The sequence below is a fragment of the Tyto alba genome, unplaced genomic scaffold (assembly GCF_018691265.1).
Source record: "Tyto alba isolate M040663 unplaced genomic scaffold, T.alba_DEE_v4.0 Super-Scaffold_39, whole genome shotgun sequence".
Classification (NCBI taxonomy): Eukaryota; Metazoa; Chordata; class Aves; order Strigiformes; family Tytonidae; genus Tyto; species Tyto alba.
In genome coordinates this window covers 7,624,666-7,644,206 of record NW_024881314.1, presented here as the reverse complement: position 1 = coordinate 7,644,206, position 19,541 = coordinate 7,624,666, and the positions used below count along the sequence as shown (strand labels likewise).

Here is a 19,541-nt window from a genome sequence, read left to right as displayed (position 1 = left end):
TAATAGTACTCAGCACTTGTATTTCTTTCTCTGCAGCACTTCATGCTTCTCAATTCTCAGCTTTCTATGTGGTAAGTAAGCATAATCCCCCTTTTACAATCAGAAGACTGTTAGAAATTAAAGGCTTCCTTGAGGCATCTCAGTCAGGCAGTAGTTGAACTGGAAATATAAGTCAGTTTTGTCTTTAGATTTTTTTGTGTGTGTGTGTGTGTGTGTGTGTGATCTGCTTAGCCAAAAATGTTTGATTAGGCAAACTGCAAAATACTGGACTACTTAACGCTTTTGAGTTGAGCTCTTTTTGTCAGTCTTTAATAGAAACATCAATATTGTTGTTATAGTAGCTTATTTAAAACTGTATTTCAGTGCTTGTTGATGTAAACATTAAGTTAAAAAGAGCAAATAATTTCATTAACAATTCAGTTTACAATAATATCAAATGGGAGATGCTTGGAAATGTAAAGCAAAAATAAACAACTGAGTTCTGGTTTTGGGTGTATTTAGCTATGGTGGTGTAGATTCTCAGGTTTGCTTTGGCATTGTGGTGTTACTGCTTGAAAGGGGAAGAGGCTTGAAGTACTAAAGGGAGCTAGTGACAATAAATTTTTTCATGAGTCTTTTCCACAAGGCTGTTTGTTCCTGAGTTTTCTCATGGGGAAGTTTACAGGTTGCGGTGAAATCCGTGGACGTTCATGAAAGATTATATACCTGTCTATTCAGCAGCCCCAAAGTATTCTCTGATATCCTAGGAATGTTCTGATATTCTGCAGTGTTTGCAGTGAGTTAATGCTCTTTTAGCAGAGCTCGCTTTTCGGTGGTAGTTTTTGTAATAGTTAATTAAATAAGTGATTATTAAATGCTAGGCCTGTGCTTGCTAGATCTGAGATTCTTTAACTTTGTGGCAGAATGATGGGTCTGTGCAATTAGCTGATGGACAATGATCTATTTGACTTCTGTCACAATTTTAGCATGTTTGATACTACATTAATTACATCTAATGGGGATGTAAGAAAAATATCTGCTTTTGCAGTTGCTTTTGACTATGTAGCTGAATAATGTACTCTACTGTATGCCATTGTTTTAATTCTAGGAAATTCTACTGCTAAGCAGATCATTTCTTATTCTGGTATGTTATCTTGTAGATTTCTGTGGTATATTGCAAGATTGGAATTCCCTCTTGTGAACAAATGTTTTCATATCCAAACCCACAAAGGCCTGGAAAAATTTTTTTGGGGAAAAAAAAAAAGGGATGATGGGAATATATTACAACACCTTTCATAGGCTAGACATGGAATACATTGCGCTCTGGCTTTAGAATCTCTGGCTTTCAACCTGGCTAGACTTTTGATAACAGTGTATAAGATTCTTTCAACTTGATGTCATGCCAAGACTTTTCCCAGGAGAAAGCTGTCTTTATCTTGTTTGGCCAAAAAAAGTGTTTAGACTTGCTTTGGTTTCTGAAGAAAGGGTGAGGTTCTCTTTAAATACAGGGTTTCTTCAGCCCAACTTAGGACTGTGAAGTTCAAAACTCCCTGTTGTATCTTGCCTACTATTTTTTTTTTCCTGAGGCAGTGTAAGTCAAGTGACAGGTACTGAACAGCATGCTTTCAAAACCAGTGTCTTAATTTTCTGAATTAGTAGAGTGGTACTTCATCTGTCATGAACTTACGTGCAGGATTCTTGTAATGTAATGTTCCATTAATAAAATGAGACCACTTAACTTGAATTTTGATTAGCTTACCAAAATTCCCCTGTGCAAAAATGAAAACCATAGGCTTTTTTTACCTTTGAGTTGCTGTGACAGCTTTGGAAAAACACCTTAATTCAGCATAAATTGAAGTTTCCTCTAGTATTTACCAGCAGGCTATTAAAAAAAATGGAGAGGCATTGATCACCTAAACTTCATTTCTAACGTCTTTCTGCTATTCACCTGAACTTGCTTTTCATATTTCTGAAATAATTTCTCTGACAGTGCTGAATGATATTTATGTAAGATGGTGACTGCAATCAAACTGATAAAATGGTCTTTTGTGAGAGGTGTTTCCTTGATAAAAATCAAGAAACACTCAGGCATCTTAGGTGGCTTAGTTCCTTAAAAGCCTCAAACATTTAATTTCCATTAATCTAGCAAATTAAGTGGACCGTCACATTCTGTTGCATAGCATTTGTGTACACAGCAGTGTAGAAATACTAACCTGTTTTCTAAAAAAATAGTTTTTAAAAACTCTTCCTGCATGGTCTTGCAAATACTCTCCTTATGACAGAACTTGTTGCTTGTTGGTACTGCTCCTCTGCCACTTACAGAATTTATCTGTTGATTCCTGTTTTCTGGGAACTAAGTGGTTTTGCTGTGACTTCATCTTTGCTAAGAAAGCTACTGCTCGGGGTGATGATTCAGAAGTGGTATGAAGTACAGGCATATAAACAATTTGGATCAGTTATTTGGAATTCACTTAGCTGTTTGGCATGGCTTGATTTGTAACAGTTCTCGTGTTCACACTGGTAGCCTAATGGACTACTAGAAGTCCACGTGTCGGAGGATGAAGGATGACTGGGCAAAGAGGTCTTGTCAAGCTAGTTGGGAGGTAAGTTTTTCATGTTTATTAAACAGCTGGGATCCTTCATGATCCTGGACAGGTTATATTATTACCCATGATTTTCAAATAATGTATTCTAAAGTGATTGCCATGCAATTTAGGTAATACTCTTTTCATGGTTTGTAAATTAAAAAGAACGGAGTAAGTCATAACTGGATACAATACTCTAGGAAGTTCTTGTGGATGATAAGACCTTGCCTTTGGAGTACGCTAAGTCTTTAGTCCCTCAAACAGTTTCAGTTTCGATTGTGGAATGGACGTGACCAATTATTCAAAAAGATGTAACCAAAACTGTTTGTTTCAGGCATCTAAAGTAAGGCATTTTTATTCATGTGCAGGGGTGGATAATGACAGATTGAAAGCACAGCTGATTTTGGTGGCACCCTTAGTTAACAACCAAGGCACTGATTTTCAGGTATCTGCACAATGGGGGATAAGACCCATTTAATTGGGCTCTTGTGAGGATCAATATTACATGGCCTGAGATGCTGGTTCAGAAGGAGTTCTGAGAGTGCAAGGCTGTTCTGAAATGGAATATGCTAAACTGCCAAGAGTGTAAGGTAATACTCCAAGTGGTAATCTGAGAGATTCTTTTACTGACATATGGAGGTGTTCTCAACAGAACAAAAATTCCTGAAGTAGTACTAAGATAACTACAGTATCAAAATAGGTGCAGCATCTCTGCAAAGGTTATGGTCAAAGCAAGATTATTTTCTTGCGAGAACATTGGTTTCTAGTACCTTCACTTCATTACTTCCAAGTCAGACAATGTAATGTAAGTGGTGCAGTTTTGTGTGTTGGATACCGGTTCTATTGTGACCGTTACTGCAACATTAATGAAAAGGTATAATGTGACTGGCTCAAAGAAAGAATACTTTCTATGCTTTGGCCAGTTGGAAAGAATTGAATTTCTAAGGAATAGGAATTTGTTTTCAAAGCTAAAAATGAAAAACTAGATGCTTCCATCATCATCTATTAAATTGAAAGTGAACAATAAATTGAATAATTTTTATTAGGAGTTTTAGAATGTGACCTTGGTACACTTGCATCAGCCGGTGTGATGGAGTGTTGAGTACTAAAAGAAAATCTAAGAACATTTAAATTTCTTGGATTATTCTTAATTATATTACCACTGTAATTAATACATTTCACTGTCTGGATTATTGAGGTTTGTTCATTGTGGCTATTAACTAGTTGCCAAGCTGAATGTGTTCTGATAGCAAATATTTAATCCTCTCACTTATCTTGCTTTTTTGTACTTGGTGTCAGAATGAATTGGTAGAACAGCACTTCTTCCTGGTGGTTACAATGTAGGAGTGTGAGGGTATACAGGAAATGGAAGACTAGATTTTAATCCCCATTTTTTTAGTTTTTGGTTGGCCTTCGAGATGCTTAATTACAGAGGTTTCCTGGTTTCTTCACTAGTAGCATGGGACTAATAGTCCTACTCTAACATGGAGATGCTGGGAGGCCCAGCTGGTGTTTATTAAATGGTTTGAGTCCCTTAGGGGAAAACTCTTCCTTTCAATCCCGGAAGAATTTCCATTTATGCAGGTGGGACGAGGTAGGGCTGGTGGTGCTATGAAGGAAGTGACTTGCTGTCAACAGAGATCCTAGAAGTAATGAGTGTCAGTGGGTGCTGTAGAAAGACAAGTCTGTGAGTTGGTGAGGAGCTGCAGGGGGAATGGGGACTATGGGAAGAGCCGTAGCTGTTAACAATCCTGATACCAGGATGACTTTGGAGTGCTGGGGAAAGGCTAAGGTTGTGGAAGCCCAAAGAAATAGTAAATAGATTGTTTCTCCTTGGGAAAGGAATATTCTCCAGGGGAACATGGAAACAAGGAATACCCCTTTGTGATGAATTTTTTGCTGGTTTTGGTGACTTAGATTCCCCCCCCTTTCAACATCCAGTCTGTAGATGTTATTAAAGCGTATCTGATGCCCTGCAAGGGCTCTTGAAGGATCACTTGATTAAGAAAACATCATGGTTTAAGCAAACTCGGACAAGACAAAAGTGGAATGAAAGGAGCTCTTTGAGGACTCTCTCAGGACTCAGACTTTCCTTTCCAGTGATGCTTGTCTTTTTTTCTACTAAGGAACAATGCTTTGGAGTACACTGCCAGACTTGGTAATGCTGGATGCCCAGACAAGAACAACAGCATGAATTGGCCGCTCTGTTTATGTTGTTCAGAACTACATCTCTGCAGCTTTGAGAGGAGTCTGGACATTGTGATTCAAACTTTCTTTCCAAACAGTAACTTACTGTTACGAACTTTACCTGAAGATGTAGAGAAGCACCAGAGCAACTTTCACAACTCTTGCAAATTACAGCATCTGCTCAGTAGGACAAACTTGAATCTGTAGGGTTCCAGGCTTCCACTGAACTTCTACTATGCATCGCTTCAGATGTGAAACTCTGACAGCTGCGAATCCAGCTGTAACAAGGATTATTTATTAGGTGATGCTTACTTTTCACCTTCAGCTCTGAATTAATTGGGGGAAGAAGACAAGACTGAGTCAAAACCTCTTTTTTGTATGATGTGCTTGGAATAAAGTGCTTTTTGCAACTGTGCCACAAGTAGCAGAGACTGGCAAGAGGAAGAAACCTTTGGTCACAGGACAGTTAGTTGACTGAGCTGAGGCTTTTCTCAAACGAGTGGTATCTCTCCTTGCCTAACCCTTGCATTTCCTGGAGTCTTGTTGAGACTTCCAGATGCTTTTTGCATTCATTGCTGCTTGAATTTCAACAGCAGGTGGAATTGTTTGGTGTCTGAGGTTTTCAAACAGCTGCTGAGACTTGTTCTGGTCAAATGTCATCATCCTGGGAAGGATCCTAAGCCCAGTTTCTGTAGCCATCTTCGTAAACCTTCATCTTGTTACGGGTAAATAATCAGCAAAGCAGTTTTTATTTAAAGACTATTATGCAGTCAGGACCATCTGAGAAATCAGTGGGGTCCCTTGGAAATACTGGAGGTTTAGAATTTTAAAGCTGCATGTTAAAACTAGCTCTGTCTGAGGGAACAGGTTTTTCTTCATATTGACTTTAAAAAATAGCTCTATATGTCTCAGGGGTACAAATTTAAGAGTCAAATCATGTGGGTTTGCATAAAAAGTGTTTAGATGACAAAATACTTTTGAAAGCTCCCAAGAGAGCAGATGCTTACCTGTATGCAAGTAGATATCATTTGACTTCTTAATGCCCAAGCCTAAGGGATAATAGAATTAAAATTACTGTGTCATGTTACTTAAAATTTCCCCTTTAATCTACCTCTAGAAAGATGTGATGTGACAGAATTCCCTGGGGATCTAAATAGTGGTTGGGGCTTTTTTTTTTTTTTTAAACAAGGATTTTCTTTGTGGATCCTAGATTAGAAAAAATAAAATACTGCGGTCCTGTTTGTGTAGTTTTAGCAGTTTAGCTCTTTCCTGAATTGTATTAATACTACGGCTCGTGATAATTCAGACACTTGACACGTCATGTTGTCCAAAGTAGCACAAAGCTTGCATTTTCCATACCAAAAAGATATTTTCTAGAGAAAAGTGTTTTGGGAGTATTAAGGGCTGTTATTAGTGCAAACTGTAAGGGATAGACCAGGTAGAGGTTTTCTTCCCCCTTCTCCCTGCTTTAACATTTGCAGTGGGAGGTCCTGATGAATTAATTTTGGGGTAAAAGTTGCAGTGATCAAGGAAGAATCTGTGTGTCTGAAAGTTGCAGAGGGAGTTCAGGGAGCACCCAGTCACCAAATCAAAGGTGGACTTGACAGATTTGTCTGTTGACCTCATCTGGTAATTTAAATAATGTGCTATATTGGTTTTGGGCTAACACTTGGTGGAAGATAGATGGCACAAAAGCGTACAGCCTCATGCTTTTAAGACAGAGGTGAGCAGTGTTGCTGGGCTTTGTACTCCACCTGCTATAGATGTTCTGGGACTTGCCTAATTTTAATGGAATAATCCACTGCTTCTTCAAAATCATCTGATGCTTCAGATTATTTTATTGTACCATGTGTTCTGCTCCGAGGTGACAGCATTCCGTGCTGCTTGTGCTGCAGCAGACCTGCACGTGTCTGCAGGCTGGTGGATGTTTCTCCATCCTCACTGGAGCCGAACGCCTACTGCAGTGGCCAACTGTGGACACCTCCCACACCTTGATGGACTCTATACAGTTCACCTGTTCATCCATATACTTTGGAGTTGTGCCGTGACGTGCTCTGAGGCGACTTAAAGGCTGGCACGGGCCAGGCTGCCTCCTGGCGTGGTGAGAAGTGTGAGGGAGCAGGGCCTGAGTGGGGACGACCAAATGGAGCACCAGGGATGGGCGTTGATTGCGTGATGGTGCACGAGGTGATGCCCTTAAAGGTGGCTTTGGGGGCAGGTGGGGGGTGAAGGGGCGTTCGCCGAGGGAGGGTGATGGGTGGGGTGGCGGGGCCTCCCCCCCACCCCCCGACCAGGCCTGGGCTCTCCGCCCGAGGGATTCGCCACCGAGACTTTTGTCTCACCTCGTGTGGCTAAGCCAATCGCGGCTCAACTGGGAATGAGCGACAGGCCTCCCGCCAATCATCAACAAAGGGCGCCGCCGCCCAGGCACAACCAATCACTGCAAAGCCGACGTATTGCTTCACCAATGAGCTTTTACGGATGAGGCAAGGCGCTTCAGAATAGACGGTGAGGCGGGCCGAAGAGCAGAGTGGCAGGGCGCGGTCAAATAGGAGACCGGGATTGGGTTTGAACCGCCCAATAAGGGGGCCGCCGGGGGGCGGGCCTTAAAGTGGGTATAAAAGGTGCGGGCGGCGGCTGCAGTTGTCACCGGCATCAGCAGGGCGAGGCAGGAGGGGGAGCGTGCTCCGTTACCGGGACCGTCACTCCACACCGGCATCTCGGCGGAGCCTTTGCCTTTTCTCCTTCGTCCTTCTTGTCCGTCCCTGCCGCCATGACCACCACGACCACCTTTTCGGGCATGGACCCTAGTGGCAGGAACAGCTCCAGGTCCGGCGGGGGCTCGCGGGCCGTTGGGGCCGTGAGGGCGGCTGGGCTGAGGGCGTTAGCGGCGGGGCCGTCCCTCCACCTCGCCTCGGGGCCTGGGAGCCTGGCCGGGCGCGGCGGTGGGTGCCGGCGGGGCGGACAGTGACGGTGCTGGGGCAGGGAAGGGGGGAGCGGTGGGCGCCCGCCCGGTGTGAGTTCGGCGTGTGCGGGTCGGCTGGAGGCGGCCGCACCCACCCGGGGGCAGCGGGCTGTGGCGGCTCGGCGAGTCGGCTGCGCTGCCGGGAGGTGGTGGTGAAGGGCTGGGGAGGGGGGTGGGGGGGAAAGGCCGTGGCCGTGCTCTGCCGCAGCTGCCCGCGGCGGGGGGGGGTGGGTGGGTTGGTGGGGTGGGTGTGTGTGAGGGGGGAGCTGCAGGGGTGGGAGCTGGCGAGACCCACCCCGGGCTGCTCGGGTGTGCGTGTGCGTCCCTGCCTCTTCCTAACAAAGAAGGGAGGCGACTCCCTGTCTCGTTGCGCGGCCACGCAGCCACATCGCGGGGGCGGGGAGGGGGGGGGGGGAGGACACTGCACCCCTGCTCCCTTCCTCAGCCCGCCGCCTTCCTCTCCCTGCGGCTGCCGGCACCGTCCTTACCCCTCGGGCTGGCGGAGCAGCCCCGGAGGCTGCCGCGATCTGGGTGGGGCCGAGCGAGCTCCATTGTCTGCGCTCCCCGGCCTCCCCACCTGCCCGCTTCGGCGGGAGCCCCCGGGTCGGCCGGTGTCGCGACCTGCCCGCAGCTCGTTCCCCGCTCGGCGACCCGCCGGCACTTCGCCCTGGCCGGGGTGACCGTTTTGTGGCTGCTTGACCGTCGGCTTGCAGCGAGCATGCATGGGGGCGGGAGTACCCCCCTTCCCCCGGCTCCGACCCTGCGGCAGGGCCTCGGCCGGGCTCCCCGGGGCGGGGGGGGGGGGGGGCAAAGGGGGGCTGGGGAGCTGCGGCTGGGAAGGGGCGGGGAGGAAGCCGTAGCCTGTCTCGAAACAAAGAAAACTTGGCAGGTACGTCTGGAAGAGATGCACGGCACTTTGTCGCATTTCTGCAGGAGTAACAGCTGGATTGGAGAGGATTGTATCGTTTCTTTCAAGCCATCGTGTCGTCGTTTTTTGTTTTTTGTTTTTTTTTTCTGTAAGGTTTTGACCTGACAGCATATGCTTCCTGTTTGCTTTTAGCTTTTTTGAGGTGCATTTTAAATAAAAGCAAAAAAAAAAGAAAAAAACCCTTTACAAAAGCACTTCCTGAATGGACCTGTGGATGAATTTTCAGTATGTATCACTGGGTATCAGGTGCAATTTTAAGAGCAGTTCACTGCTTTCAGTGTTTAGTGTGACTTTGATGAAGCATTTTATAACATCTGGAGGCTGTGAGAGGCTTCTAATAAAATCTTTCAACCTTTAACTGAGGTTGGCAAGAAGGGATTATTCCTTTTTAACAGTTTGAATGATGGCTTTTTTCCTTCAGTTGCCTCTTCTGTTAATTTCATTAAGACTGTCAGTGGAAACTTGTGCTGCTGAGTACTGGTTTCACTGCTCTGGTAAAATAAAAGTGATCTAAGATGTGGGAACAAGCCCTCCTTTGAACAGACTGTTTTTCAGATTAGTAAGTGCAACATGTAACTAAGGAAATAAACCTACATGGGGACGTTTCGTCTGGAAAAAAAAAGATAAGGGAGTGATTCAAGACCTTTATACCATATCTCTTAATTCAAAAAGGAGACAAAGCAAGTTATAAAAATGTTTTTGGATTCTTAAAACATACTAAATAATCCCCTGGGAACCTCCCATTAGCAGCTGAGCATTAGTAATTAGAACTTTGGAGAAACATTTGTAGGGAAAAGTAGTTTGCTAGCTAAGTAACACTAAATATCTATGCTGCAGAGCTTTGTGAATTTTTCTTGCCATTGTGGTGTTTGAGCTCTGAAGGCCAGAGAAGTGTTTTTGTGTTGCATCTGGTATGCAATAGGCACGGAGTCTCAAAAGATCTGAATGTTCAGACATGTTCTTTGTGTTGAGTTTCCTGGGTTTGGGGTATTAACAAACTGTACTGTTGTCTGTTGTGAACTTCTAACTTCAATTTATTATTTGTGAAGAGAAAGTGTGCACCATCCCTGGCTTGTTCTGGTCTTTTATTTCAGAGCACTGGGTACTGGATGTCTTGAAAGCCCAGTCTGTTGGTGTACTTATACGTCTCCAGGTGTTGTGACAGTTCTTACATGGCCTTATACAGTTTTATTCTCCTGGTTTTTGTCTGGCTTCTCCAGCTAACACATCAGCCTTGATCTCATGTTTAATAAAATAAGATCTGAAGGAATTTACATTTAAAGATTTATTTTGCTGCTGTTGTTGATTTCTGCATGTTGGAAAGCAGACAGACAACAATGCAGCTCATGAAGTACCAAACAGGCTTCTTCTGTGCCTGTATTTAGGTTATATATCTGGAGCTTTGTACACGTGTCGCTCCTAATCATAGTCTAACTTAAAACTGTTTAATTGCACCTTCTAAGTGCAGTCCAGTAGCATGATGCAGTTTTGAGGGGTTTTCTGATGAAAGAAGTCTAGACAAAGGCTGCAGCGCCCAGTCATCAGTGATGCAACCAATACGTTGGCTCATATGCCAGAGTTCAGTCTTTACTGTGCTGCCAGTTTGAAGATTGTTAGGCTTCACAGGGTTCTCAAGCTGAAATTTGATATATCCACAGTCGTCTTTTTGGTTTTTAATTGTCTCAGACTGAAGACTGGTAGCAGCAGCTCTTGTTGACATTGAATAAAACAAGGCCACAAGTAGAGTGCAGGAGTATTTCTTTTTGTAAGTGTCACTAAAGAGAAGAGTAGTGGAAATACAGTGCCTGGATTGAATGTTGGCAGGCAGTTTACCTTTATGGTTCAAATTACGCACTGAAGATATGACAGCCTATGTCAGTTGTTAAAAGCCAATGCATAACATGGTCATCATACGTAGTTTCTGTTGGGACAGAATTTAGCCTGTATTGACTGCCCATTACAAGAGCCAACAATGATCTCTTGGCTTATTAGTCTTGTTTTATATGTTGGAGTGCAGTTTAGTAACAGTAATGGTACGTGCAAGGTTGTAAAATGACTTTCTCTCCAGAGTGCTGCGTCCTCCTGGTGGTGGGTCCAACTTTTCCTTGGGCTTTGATGAACCAAAAGAACAACCTGTGCGGAGGAACAAAATGGCATCCAGCATCTTTGGAACTCCTGAAGAAAACCCACCTTCCTGGGCTAAATCATCAGGTAATAACATAGTACTTTGTTTCCAGATCTGCTGACATGGGTTAATTCATTTTTTGTATCTGCCTGAAGCTGCCAGTGGCTCAGTGTGGAAACCAGAGTTTTCTTCCTGCTTGGTAGTTCAGGGCTATAAAGGATGTCTACTTGCATGGGATTTTTTATTTCTCATTTTGAATTGCTTCCAGGGAGTGTTTTTAATGAAAGTCTTGAGCATAGACATTGCAAGCTGAGAACTGTGTTTTGGATGCAATTTCTCCCAAGTTAATCAAGTCATAGTAAGGTGAACTTTAGTATTTCCAGTAGCACTGATTGGCCTTGATTATTCAGAGGAAGTTTAGCTTCATGCAGCTGGGATTAAGCTTCCATTTCTGCATAGCACTGCCAGCATGGATGGCCTTGAGACCCTAGTTTCCATTGTTGAAATGACACCCTCAGCTGCATGAGATGCTGTTGTTATCTAAAGGATCAGGACTTCTTAGAACAGTAAAGCTTTAATTTAAAGAAAACAAAACAAAGCAAACATCCCACTCCCCCACCCTGAAACCCCTGACTTTAGGATCTGCTTTCCCAGTAAATTTATCTTGCAACCTGATTAGAATCAATCTCTAATTGTAGGGACTAAGCCAGGTGAAATCAGAGAAGACAGTGAATCATCTGGACCACAAAGAAGAAACGCAACTGATGCAAACTGTGGAGACTTTGTAGATCCCAAGGTCGGTACATTAGCTATGAAGAGCCTGATAACGGGACAATTCACGCTCTGTGTGCGATTGCTTTATCACTGATGTTCACACGGTTGGAAGCATTGTAGGATTTGAAGCTTTATTCTCAAATCTGTTCTTTCCTGAAGGTTCTCTTTTCCATGTGATAGTCTTACAGTACGTTGGTGAAGGACTGGGTTTTTCTAAAAGGAACACTTTCTAGAGCTCTTAACTCTTCTTATTGATGAGACAGAAATGGAGTGAAATCTAGCTTCAGCCATGTGTGTAATTGTGTATTTTAACAGATTTTACAAACAATAGTTAACCTACAACAAACACTGTGGATCTGACAAAGGACTTGGTTTCACATCCTATGTCAGTAACATGAATGCTTGTTTTATTTCTGTTACTGTCTTTAATACCATCAGGTGTGTTGCGTTCTATATAAACTGTCTACTTGGTAGCAGTATAGAACATGATTTGTAGTGTTAACATGGGATTTGCTAGATGTATGATTTCATTTAATGGAAAAAAATAGGATGAAGAGTAGTAATTCCTCTGAATTTAGAAAACAGATACCTATGGTAGACTGCACTTGCATAAACAAATTCTAGAGGAAAAAAAAGAAAAGAAACCTTGTTCTTTAAAGCTCTCCAGCTTTAGGTTTTCTGAAAAGAACTGGGTAGGTAAATTGTTGATCTCAAATGTTGTGGCAGATACCTTTCGCCTCCTGGGTTATAAACAGCAAGTTTTATTTTGATAATTGGCATCTATCATCACAACCCATTTTTTGTAATTAATAGGCACTCTGAGCCACACAATTGTTCTTTATTGCAGAGAATGTCTTGTTCCAATTTAGCAAGTATGAGATTAAATTTATAACGCTGCCACAGAAGACAAAAACTATTTAATTCTATTTTCTATGTAATTGTTAATGTTGTTTACCATTGCTGTGGTTCTCAGCTATACAAACAGATTCTTCCAGTGTAAAATACTTTAATTTTATAGAGTAGTTACAGCTACAAACAGCAGGATCTGGAGCCAGTGTACTGTAGCCCAGTCTGAGATTTAAGGCGATACATTTGTGTGAGTTTCGGTGCATTTATATCCTGATGACTGCAGTTTCACTATGTAATTAACAATGTTAAATCTGTGGAAGTTGATGAAACCTCATGCCATTGAGGAGCCTTGGCTGCTGCTGGAAGACTTTCTGTATCTTTGTGTCAAGTTGCAGACTGTGAACAGATTCAGTATGAAAAGAAGTTTAGCTGTTTATATAGTGAAGAAAACTTTATCAGTAACATTACAAAAAACCCTGATCTGTAGTTCACAAATGAAATTAAATATCCTGTATGGAACAAATGCTCTTGGCCTTGCTAACAGATAAAAGCTTGGTGTTGTAAAGAGTTGCTTAGTAGAAAGGAGGGGGCACTGAACAATTGATAATTGCTTACAGTATAACTTTCTTGTCATTGCTGCTTGGCAGTTACAATGTTCTGGTTACTGTCAGTGCTGCCTAATGTAGGATGCTGCGTATAATAACATGTTCTTGTCCACCCGCATCCTTCACAGTGTTGGAATAAAAGGTGTTCTGTGTGTTACAGGTCATCAGGATTGCTTCAGCAGTATCTGTCTGTTTAAACTTTGAGAAGTATGTTAGGTAAATAAATAGCTGATGAAATTGTATTAGTCATTCCATAACAACTGGTGCTTGCAAACCCATAATATTAATCTGCAGATTAAATATATATGCAGAACCCACCATGCCACTCTGATGTCTGTCCCTAAGACCCCATTGCTGGCCTAAAAGTGCTTCACTGGGTCTGTCATTCAGAAAGTGTTGCTAGATAGAGCAGTGTGCCCAACCACTCTGGTCATAACGTGGAGTATTGAGTTCCCTCTCGATGAAAGGGGAAAATACATTGTGAAGTCTGAGGTATGTGAGATATAATGTGTTTCTCTCTCTTCTAGGGAGGAGATGTTGGTGGTGAAACTTCTGGTGAGTAACTCCATCGGACTCTTCTAGTAAAAGCCTTTTGCAGTTAAGTGCTTTTGAAATAGAAGAGGATATAGGATATATAGATGGTTATGTATTAGAAGAGAGAAAGCTTGTGGTTGTCCCTTGAATCCATCGAATCAATAAGGTGACCTGACTACTTCAGTGGAAGTGTGGAAGTGGAACAAAATGGCAGAGTGCCTGTTAGTCATCAGGTTAAAAATGAGAACAGTCCTGTGCATTTTATTTTGCCAGCAGCAGTTGGTGTCAAGATTTGTTTTAAGTACTAGAAGGGAAGGTGGATACCATTTTGCAAAGATTTGTTCGATGATTGAAAGACTATACTGCTGTTATAGTAGTTTATAATGAAATAGTACATTCAATTTATTTTAGTTTGGCAATTTACTTCTTTTCTGTTGTCTTCTCATGCAGTAAACACTACATTCACAGAAATAATCAAAACCAGCTATTGCATCTGAAAGTGTCTGCATTAACTAGCTTTTAAGTTCCTGTTGCTTTTTAAATGCTGATTTTTGCCAAGGAAGTTCATATGCATACTGCAAACTTCATGTAAACAGAGGCATTTCCCCTAGCAGCATGCATGTTAGCCTTGAAGTGTTTCGTCTAGCTCTGAGGCTGGAAATCTCTCCTTTGTAAGATTCACCTTAAGAATAGCTTACTTCCTGATGAGAGGAATGTGTATGTTGACTGCTGCTTTCCAAGTGCTGCTTTCAACACCTGAGAGCTGTGAGAAATCACTAAAGCCATTAGCAGTTCCATGTCCTGAAAAGACTTCTGCTGGGAGTGTGAGAGTTTCCAGAATGTTTTTAACTACCTCCAAGTGGTATCTGTGCCCAAAATAAGTCCTGCTTTTTTAGCAGTCTGCTTCTAGTCAAACTATACAGGCTTCTTTATTTCTTTCTCATGTCTGTCTGATCTTAATTAGCACTGTAGGCATTTAGAGTTTATGCCTCAAGTAGGAGGATGTGGTTTGATAATAGAAATAAACTGATCTGAGGGCTCTGCTGCTTTTCCTGGTATTTGTTTAAACCAGCTCACCATGGGGTCAGATGAGAGCCTACAAGCAGTGGTGAGGCAAGAAGAGATGGGATGGGAGGAAGCAGAAATAGGGCTGCCTGGGTTAGCAACAGCTGACTGAAATATTGAGTACAAAGTGATATTCTTGACTCTTAGATAAAGTTCCCATAGTTCTCATTTATACAGGTGTCGTATTTGTTGACTTTGGTTTGTTTCTGGTAGGTGACAGTGAAGGAAGTTCTTTCAAGTACCAAGTAAACGTATGCTGGGAAGTGGTTTAAAAAAAAAAAAAAGTGTTACTAGAAAGTAACTGGGGTTGTTTACTGTTGTGGCCATGACTAAAAATTAAATTTTTGAAGATGGTCAAGATGAAATAAAAATTACAGATAAAGGTTTGAATGTTAAACTTCCACTTATGGTACTTAGGAAGGAGGATAAAGTTAATGCTTTCTGGAAAAGGTGTCTGTGGCAGATACCTGAGAATTTTGATGGATTGTTAAATTAATTTCTACCATTGATAGCTTTGGGTATCATAGCTTCATGGAGCACAGAGTCTTTCTGAGCTAGCTGTGTCACTCTACCACTTGTTATTCCTGCTGTGGGAGATGGCAGACATGAGCTGGTGAACATCCCACCTGGCGCATGTGTGATTTTGTACTCTGTTGTAGATCTGTTTCTGGGCTTTGCAAGGGGCTGAATGAATACATCTCCAAGTAAAAACTGTCTGCTTACAAGTTCACAGCATAACTAGATTCTTAATAGGTTTCCATCGTTTAAAAATGTTTATTCTTTTGAATGTGGAAATTATGTTCTGTATGTAACTGATTATAAAACCCCAAGGAGCTGTCAGGGTATGCATCTTTATTAATCACTCCTGTCTAGGGGAAGAAAACTTGTTCCTTTTGCAGCAGTGTTCTTGCTGCCTGTTCGGAAGCTGTAGTTCCTTTCTGTGGATCAAAGTTTCCAATGGTTTGCAGTATACTCAGTAGAAAGCTGTTTCAGAGATTATACCCCTTCTGATAAGGAAAGAACTTTAACATTTGATCTGATCTTGTTGCATTTAACACTTCAGTTATTAGGTTGGCAAACTTACCTATACCTTGATTATATGGGAAGTACTAATGTGTATATCAGGTGGCTACTGGAGCCTCCAAATGCTACAGAAACTTCCCCCGAAGTCTCTGTGATAGTAATGGATGTTTTGTGGTTCAGTTAGCACTGTGTACTTAATGGATGTGACTAGATAAGGAAAACTAGACAGTACTCAATTGACTGTCACCAATGACTGACTTTACATGATACACAGGAAGGTGGAGTCTGGCATTTGGTGGACAGATCATCATCATGAGTACTGCACAGTACTGGACTGCTGACAGCACAGACAATGGAGCATTCAGGGCTGCATGAACAGTGGCATGGCCACGGCTGTTCTCGGCTTGCTGAGTAAGCAGGCAGTGGTATGCATGAGCTACAGAAGCTTCAAGCTTAAAACTTTGTATTAACTGTTTTGTTTAGACGTGCCCATGGGTTAATGAATACAGTAGAGAATCTATATTGTAGATTATTTCTGACTGCATGGAGACTATACTAAGTTGTTGGGAGTTTTTTGAGAGTATTATGAGCATGGGTACAGGCAGTTCAGTGGACACGAGTTTTTTTTCAGTGTTTCTGATAAAATTCTTCATCAAAGATTATTTAAAAAAAAATAAACTGAGTTGCCACAGGATTGGAGGAAAGCTACTCCTGTGAATAGGAAGGTAGCTAAAGAATAGGAGGCAAAGGGTAGGGCTTGGTGATTGCTTTTCAGGTTGGAAAAATGAGACATGGGAAGTGATGCTGGGGCTAGTTTTATTCAGTGCCTTCATCCATGACCTAGAAAAGGTAATGAACAGTGAAGATTCCAATTTTGTTGGTGGTATTAACTCTTTCAAGTAGTCAAATTGTGCTGATGGTGAGAAAAATCTTGCTGTCAGAAGGACCTGACTAGATAAGGTTAGGCAGGTAAAAAGGTGGCAGGATAATCTTTGTATAAGTAAGTATAAAGTAATGCATCTGGGACTGACAAGTTCTCTGAAATTTTTTTAGTCAACAGCAAAATATTGAGTTTCATCAGGGAGAGAATGGGAAACAAGACATCATTTTGCCTCTGTAAACAATGATATACCCAGATCTTGAATTGTGTATACAGTGCTTGAAATGTAAAGGCCGTAGGGTTGTAGTGGAGGTAAACAAAGGGCAGAGGAAGGTAATAGGAGAGGTAAGGGGTAGCTGCCTTATGAGGAGAGACTAAAATGGCTGTGCCTCTTCAGTTTGAAGAGAAGGCTGGAGAGGAACTAGTGATCCTTAGATGAAACTAAGGGCTCTGTTAAAAACAAGTGAAGTACATCTTCACAGAGCTGGCAGTGAAGCTCCACTCCCCTCACCCCCCAAGTGTCGGGGGCTACTTGGTGCTGATTTGGGCCTTTGTCTCATAACTGATTGGGTCAGTCTAAAAATGCAAGATGCTAATGTACTTGCTGTGCTCGTTCATTAATTGTCAGTGAAGCAGATATATTAGTTGTTTGCTACAGTATCTAAAGTGCTTCCTGTGAAGAATGCCTTCTGTGTCCTGTCTTCACTTGTGGTTGTTCAGAAGTATTTAAAATAGATTAAACTATCATGTGCTTCCCGGGGAATGTATGATCGGCTCCTACCCATGCATGGCTATTCCCTAGTCTGTTCTCTGTGAAGCCTCAGAAGTGTCTGTCAAATCCTCTTCCCTCTAGTCATGAAATTGGGAATGTAGTTTCAATCTGAGCTCTTGCTTACATGTACTGGTGCTTCTGTGACTTGGTTTCCAGCACCTGCTCAGACTTGAGTTACAGTTGTCATAGTCATATGCTGACTAATAAGTACCAGACTTCAGCTGCTTGTCATTAAAAAAAAAAACCAAAAAAACAAAAAAACAAAAAAAAACACCAAAAAACCAAAACAATAAAATATTGCTGGGGTTCCCTAATAGCAGCTGAGTGATTGTGGCTCTTGAATGCCTGAAACTGAACTGTGAGGCATCGGAGTTCATCTGAAAAACACTTTAGAAGGCTGAAGTCCATCCTGCCAGCAGGTTACAGCAGCACTGAGTGTGTCTGTAAGCCTGGAGAAAACTTAGAGGAGCTGGTCTTCTGTCTAAGCCAGTGAAACATCTGGCTTTCATCATCCACATCAAACGCTTTAAAAGCTTCTTTTCTTCTAGAACACACTGAGGCTGATGTAGAAGCTGCCCCAGGTCAGAGTGAAGAAAAATCCCTGCCTGCTGCACCTGTTCCTAGCCCAGTAGCACCAGCACCTGCACCGTCCAGGAGAAATCCACCCGGTGGCAAGTCCAGCCTAGTCCTCGGTTAAACCTTTCCCTTCCTGACTGTTTTGAACTCGTGTCTGTTTCTTTCCCCCATGCTTGTGAACTGCACAACTTGAGCCTGACTGTACATCTCGAATTTCTTTCATTAAAAAAGAAGCACTTTATGTACTCCATCTTTTTTTGAGATCAAGATTGTTTTTTTCCACTTCTGTCCTGTGTTTCCCCCAGATCTACTGGAAGTGACATGAGTGTTTTCTAGTGATAGACTTGAGGGAAAGCTTTATGAAGTATAGTAATGTAATTCAAAGGAGAGTAGATTGGTTCTAAGTGTGCTTAGAGGGTTTTTGTACTGAGATTTTTTTTTTAGAACCCCTTAGCTTTACAAGGGTCTAGAATCCTGGTTAAACAGGCCAGCAAACAATCAGCAAGAGCAGTCCCTTCCTCCACATGTGGGATTTGGGGATCTAAAAGGCTTCATTGACTGCATGTGGTAAATGCCTTGAGCCCTGCTGTGCCATATAAATCATAAAGTGGTTAGTGTACACCATGCTGCCTTTAAAAAAAAATTTTAAAATCTTGATACTGGACTACTATGAAGCAGGGTATGTGCCAAATAGGGCTGATGACTAGAGCCACCGGGCCTAATGTTAGGAGGGGATTTATTCAGACTTTATTCAGTAAAGGTGGAGTGGATCGTATAAATAAATAAAAATTACAGGGCATTTTTTTTACAACTGACTCAATGCTGTGCATGATCATGCTGGTGCTTGACCATGAGGTGAAAATCTCATCCTTTAAAGTGTGTGTTGTAATTTCACAAAGCTGGACTGTTGCTTAAAAGTAAATAATATAGAAATTTTGAAGCAGTGTTTCCTGTGTGGGTTTTATTTCATGGCTTTGGTTTTGCTTTGTTCTCAGTTGTCCTTCTCTCAGCCTACCTGTCCTACTCTAATAGAGGTGGAATGCAGCAGAGGAGGTGAGTTCTTCTATTTTGGCTTGAGGACACCATCATGAGCCATCTTCCTCTGAAGAAAGTGTCTGACTTACCTCTTTGTTTTTATCTTTGAGATCAGAAAAGAATGGAATATGGCTTGATATATATAATCTGCTTTATCCAAAGTACTTTTTTCTCTCAAGAAAATAGAGGAAATTAAAGTTTCTTCTCCTTGCCAAAAAAAATTAAAAATGAGACCTTAACAAGGGAGGGGTGGAAGGGAGACCAAGCCATGAAGTTCTCTGCTGTGCTGGAGGGGATCTGCTGCACGATAAGCCACAGCAGTGGATTTGCACAGAACTGGTGTGTCTGCTGGAGAGAGTGTGCCTTTTTCACCCTCCTCCTGGAAGAACCAGTGCCTAAAAATACCCTGGCATTCCACACTAGGTTTGGAGAAGCCCTAGCCTTAGGTGCTGAATCTGTAAAACTGGATTTGGTCTGCCATGCTCCTCCTCTCCTCCGTCTGGGGGTGGTGTTCCTTACAACTGATGTTAAAACTGGTGTGGCTACCTATTTTCTGGCCTAGGAGGAGGAAAACAATCGACTTATTTCCTTTTCAAGCCCCACAACCCGTGGAACTTGTTAATGCTGCTTTAGGCATGCTGAGACTTTGGCCGAGCGAA

General features: G+C 42.3%; 1 protein-coding gene across 2 annotated transcripts; it reads left to right on the top strand.

Moving 5' to 3' along the window:
- Window positions 1-18,787, top strand: JPT1 (Jupiter microtubule associated homolog 1). 2 transcript variants are annotated; one of them, XM_042802415.1, is made up of 5 exons: window positions 1-71; window positions 10,713-10,855; window positions 11,468-11,565; window positions 13,525-13,552; window positions 17,820-18,787. In XM_042802415.1, exons 2-5 carry the CDS (start codon window positions 10,795-10,797, stop codon window positions 17,966-17,968), a joined length of 336 nt encoding a protein of 111 aa, XP_042658349.1. In that variant the 5' UTR covers window positions 1-71; window positions 10,713-10,794; the 3' UTR covers window positions 17,969-18,787. The 2 variants fall into 2 exon arrangements, with proteins under 2 accessions (XP_042658349.1, XP_032858261.1); XM_033002370.2 differs by lacking the exon at window positions 1-71 and adding an exon at window positions 7,368-7,580.
- Window positions 18,788-19,541: the final 754 nt, after the last annotated feature.